General features: G+C 56.1%; 1 protein-coding gene across 1 annotated transcript in view; it reads left to right on the top strand.

Moving 5' to 3' along the window:
- Positions 1-5,079, top strand: part of PTSG_05484 (bifunctional aminoacyl-tRNA synthetase) — a gene marked incomplete at both ends in the record, with an annotated part of 13,690 nt that overhangs the window by 4,945 nt on the left and 3,666 nt on the right. The window contains 13 exons of the mRNA XM_004993297.1: positions 48-308; positions 606-716; positions 962-1,044; positions 1,262-1,364; positions 1,627-1,732; positions 2,005-2,147; positions 2,466-2,553; positions 2,818-3,126; positions 3,279-3,385; positions 3,642-3,795; positions 4,073-4,182; positions 4,484-4,630; positions 4,930-4,983. Of these exons, the coding sequence (XP_004993354.1) occupies positions 48-308; positions 606-716; positions 962-1,044; positions 1,262-1,364; positions 1,627-1,732; positions 2,005-2,147; positions 2,466-2,553; positions 2,818-3,126; positions 3,279-3,385; positions 3,642-3,795; positions 4,073-4,182; positions 4,484-4,630; positions 4,930-4,983 (1,776 nt within the window). The remainder of the gene's footprint in view (positions 1-47; positions 309-605; positions 717-961; positions 1,045-1,261; positions 1,365-1,626; positions 1,733-2,004; positions 2,148-2,465; positions 2,554-2,817; positions 3,127-3,278; positions 3,386-3,641; positions 3,796-4,072; positions 4,183-4,483; positions 4,631-4,929; positions 4,984-5,079) is intronic.

Genomic DNA, 5,079 nt, shown 5'->3' with positions numbered 1-5,079 from the left:
CACACACACACACGCGCACCCCCATCCCCCCACACACACCAATGCAGGTGATTGACCCGACTGCGCCGCGGCACACCGCGCTGGACGGCCGCAACCTGGTGACGGTGCGGGTGACCAACATCAAGGGCACGCAGGAGCGCACAGTGCCGCTGCACCCAAAGAACCCGGCCGTGGGCACCAAGCGCGTGGTGCTCGCTCAGACGATCCAGATTGAGCAGGAGGATGCGCAGTCCATCAGCGTTGGTGACAAGGTCACCTTCATGGACTGGGCCAACGCGCACGTGCGCAACATGGAGACAAACGGACCCGTGAGTCGGCCTGCACGTGCAGTTTGTTTCCCTGCTTGTCTGGTGCCTCTGCAGCCCTCGTCTCATGGGCACTGTCGGGAGCCGTTGAGCGTGTTGTGGTGTAGCAACCAGAAGTGCGGCTTTGCGGTTGACTTGATGCAAGGGTAACACGCACTTACGGTCTAGCACACACGATCACCCCTCCTCCTGTCCCCCCCCCGTCATCATCCAATGCGTCGCTCGTCCTCACCCCCTCCCCCTTCTTTCACTGCTCTCCCCTTCTGTGTTTGTGGTGGCGTGGCGTTTTCGCCCTATCAGATTGTGACTGCGCTCGACGTGGAGATTGATGAGAACGACAAGGACTTTTCCAGCACTCTCAAGCTCACTTGGCTGCCCGCTGCAGACATTGACGAGCCCGTTCCCGTCACCGTAAGTCCCCCCCCCCACACCTGTTGTCTACGGTCGTTTGTTTGTTTGTTTGTTTGTTTGTTTTGTTTGTGACCGATTGTGACTGAGTGTGCTGTTTGTACCGCTAGTGCTGGTCAGTGGTGGCTGTGTGAAGGGGTCTGATCCGTCTCCCACGTTGCACTGGTTTGTGCCCACTGTATGCATCCTTTAACCTCCCCTCCCACTCATCCACCACCACCACCACCACCACCACCATCATTTGTCAGGCGTACGAGTACCTGCCGCTGACGACGGTGCCATACATCCCCAAGGGCGAGCCCATCGAGCCCTACCTCCGCGAGAAGTCAAAGTACGCACGCACGCAAACCCCAGCACACACGCATGCATGCATGCACCTCGAGAATGAACTGCGTGTGGCTGCGCGCGTTGCTGTGCTGCGCTGCGGAAAGGAGCTTGCTTCGCCCCTCTCCTTTCGCCTCAGGCGCACGCACACACACACACAGGTCACGGTAACATGTGCTGCCGGTGCTTGGTTCTCACTCCACTTCAAACATGTGTCCGTGCAGGTTTGACATTTCGCTCGTCGGGTCCTCGGCGCTGGCCAACATCAAGCGCGGTGACATCATCCAGCTCAACCGCAAGGGCTTTTTCATCTGCGACCAGGCACGCGTGCTTCGTGTTGTGTTTGTGGTTGTGTTTGTTCATTGTTTGTGCGTGCGTGTCACCTGTGCGTGCGTGGCACCTGTTTATGATGTGTGCTTATTTTTGAATGTTTTGTGTAGGTGCTGGGTTGCTTGGGCATTGTGCAACTGTGTCTCTATCAGCATGTTTATCAGTGTCTCGGATCTTGTGCACCAGCTTATCCCCGTTTCCCTGCAATGCCCATGCTCTGCGTGCGTGTGTGCGTGTGTGTTTGTGATGGCAACAGGAGTACCACCCACTGCTGCAGCGCCCAATCCACCTCATCTACATCCCCGATGGCCACGATAAGACCTTTATTGCTCACAAGGACAACCAGGCCCAGATCACCGTCTCCGGTGCGCCACCACCTGTCCTTTTTCTGTTTGTTTCTGAGCACGTTGTTCGGTGTTGCGTGCTACGCTTGCGTATATGTGTGTGTTGTTTTGTGGACGTGTTTTGTGTGATGTTGTGCGTCTGTTGTGTTGTGCATGTGTGCGCAAATCCGTGATGATGTGTCGCTGCCCTCGAGCTGCAGCCACCACAAATTTACTCACCTCACACCCACCCACTCGCGTGTACACACACACACACACGCAATGCTGCAAAATTCATTGTCACCGACGCGCAGCGGAGAAGTATGCTGAGGTTGAGCTGCAGGTGAAGCAGCAGAAGGCGAAGATTGTGGACATGCGGAAGAAGAAGGCTGAGAAGGCGGACATTCGCGCAGCCGAGGCGCTCCTGAAGCAGCTGCAGGACCAGATCAACAGCATGGTGCGTTGCTGCATCATGTTTATGTATCAAGCGCACGCGTTGCTTTGCGCACGCTCGCATGTAGCACACACGCTCCCATTCAATCGCGAATGGCAAAACAACAATCAAGCAAGCCAACAATACAATTTCCAACCCACGCAACATCTCACACTGAACATTCCCTCACACACATACTGTCACACACACACGAACACACCCACCCACACACACACGTACACTTGCGAATACCTCGTGGTGTGTTGTCTTGTGCGCCCCCCCCCCCATTTCCATGACCATATCGATTCCAATGCTTGACAGCAAGTTGAGGGCGAGGAGAAGGCATCCACACCTGCTCCCGCCGCTGCCACTACCACTGCGGCCGCCAAGCCTGAGGCCGCTGCCCCCGCCGCTGGCGACAGCGCTGCAGGTGCGATGTTCTGGGCCAAGCTGCTTGTGTGCACTCACATGCTTCTTCGTTCTGCTTTTGTTATGTCTTGCGTTCCCCAAATGTTTGTCATCTCTTTGCCCCTCTCGCCTGTGGCTCTCTGCCCATGTGGTGCTCACGTGTTCTCTCTCCCCTCCCTGTTCGCTATCTTGCAACACACACACACACACACACACACACGCACGCACACACACACACACACACACACACACACACACACACACTGCCCTGACCTCTTCTGGACAGCGGCACTGCTTGCGCAGGTGACGGAGCAGGGCGGCAAGGTGCGCGCGCTGAAGGAGGCCAAGGCGGACGCTGCGGAGGTGAAGGCTGCTGTTGCGATGCTGCTTGACCTGAAGAAGCAGTACAAGGAGCTGACGGGCGAGGAGCCACCAGCGTCTGGCAAGAAGGGCAGCTCGAAGAAGGACAAGAAGAGCAAGAAGGACAAGAAGCAGGACAAGCAGGAGAAGAAGAAGGAGGTGAAGAAGGAGGAGGTGAAGCATCCTGAGAAGGAGGAGGCTGCACCCGCCGCTGCCACTGCCCCCTCGGGCGAAGGTACAATGCCGCCTGATTGCGTTCACACCCACCCACCTACCCACCAAAATAATTACATGCATACACAGCGACTCTCCACACTCGATTCCCCGTGTTGCTCATCACCACCCTCATCACCTGCTGCATGTTGGCGCCTGTGCACATGTGTGCAGCTGCAGCCCTGCTTGAGCAGATTACTGCTGCCGGAGGCGTTGTGCGCGATCTGAAGGCAAAGAAGGAGGACTTCAAGCCCGCACTCGACAAGCTGCTGGAGCTCAAGGTGTGTGGCCGCGTGCCTGACCTGGATTGGTCGTGTGCCGTGCTGGCATGCTTCCTCCACAGCACCCACAACATGTTGATGTGACAAAGCTGCTTCTCCCATACGTCTCTGTGCCCGCCCACCGGTTCTCTTCACAAGACATATTCAACACAACATCTGTTCATGCACAACCACGCACTGTCGTTGTGTGTCCGCACCATCACCTACCATCAACCACCATCGACCACCACCATCAACCACCGTTCCGTGGCTGTAGGCGGCGTACAAGGCGCTGACGGGGGAGGACCCGCCAGCCGCGGGTCGCTCGTCGAGCAAGAAGGACAAGAAGAAGCAGAAGAAGGAGGGTGGCAGCGTGCCCAAGGAGCAAAAGAAGAAGGAGCAGAAGAAGAAGGAGAAGAAGACCGACAACGGTGAGCGCACGATGGTTGATTGTTTTTTTTTTTGCCTGCCTACCTGCATTGCTCTCGCGTTGTTTCAACAAAGGGCCATTGCCGCCAACGCTGCGCCCCTGCCATACTGTGGCCGTCGGTTGTTGATGATATGCACACTAGTGTGGCATCTATCTGTCAGGCACATTTAGATGCCTGACGCACACTTCTTGGCTCACCGCCCCGCCGGCAATTCGTAACTCACAACGCCTGTTTGCGCCTTTTTTTTTTTCGAACGGTGCTGTTTTCACTCAACTAGTGCCGGCCAAGGGGCAGACGCGTCTCGGCATTGAGGCGAAGAAGGAGGAGGACTTCCCCGAATGGTACTCGCAGGTCCTCACCAAGTCTGAGCTCATCGAGTACTACGACGTGCGTGTACATCTCGTGGTCAAACGGCCCCGCTGTCTGTCTGTGTGTAGCTGCATGTGTGACTGTGTGTCTGTGTGTCTGGGTGTCTGCCGTAACGTGCAGGGGCATGTGTCTCTTGTCTGTTTCGGTTGTGCCCGCCTGTTTGGATGGTTTTGCGTGTGCGTGTGCGTGCGTGTGTGTGTGTTGGAACGTGGTATGGCTGACCCATATCAGCTTTGTCCCTCTTTCAATGGCCACGGCCACGTTTCTCATTCTCATCACCCACACACGTGTCCCAAATATGATGTGTGCCGTGCCGTAGGTCTCTGGCTGCTTTGTGCTGCTGCCATGGGCCTACTTCATGTGGGAGCAGATCCAGGAGTTTTTCAACGGCCACCTGCGCCGCCTCGGCGTCTCCAACTGCTACTTCCCCATGTTTGTCACCATGGACCGCCTGCAGAAGGAAAAGGTGTGCGTATGACCCATGCAGGATGCCCTGCGTTGTGTTGTTGTTTGCGTGTGTGCGCTCGTGTGTCTGTAACGTGTATGTGTTTGCAACGTGTGTGCGTGTGTAACGTGTGCGCGTGTGTGTTGTGTTGTGTTCGTGTTCGTGTGCGTGTTGTGTTGTGCACATGTGCGTGTGCGTGTGCGTGTGCACGTATTGTTCTGCACGCACCCACAACGGGAATTCCTCATCATTATCATCATTGTTTCGCTTCCTGGCCCTTGCTTTGTTTTTTTCGCAACCGTGCTTGCTATGGTGTATAGGATCACATTGCTGACTTTGCCCCCGAGGTCGCCTGGGTGACCCATGCCGGTGATGTAAGTTGCTCAACAGTTTGTTTCCTTGCTCTCTCACGATGACATGATGCTCATGATGATTAGTGCGTGCCTTCGTTTTTGCACGCGTGCGTTTGA

This window comes from Salpingoeca rosetta, assembly GCF_000188695.1.
Source record: "Salpingoeca rosetta unplaced genomic scaffold supercont1.13, whole genome shotgun sequence".
In the NCBI taxonomy this organism is placed as follows: domain Eukaryota; class Choanoflagellata; order Craspedida; family Salpingoecidae; genus Salpingoeca; species Salpingoeca rosetta.
Note: the sequence above shows the minus strand (reverse complement) of the source record. Positions and strands in the feature narration are given on the sequence as shown.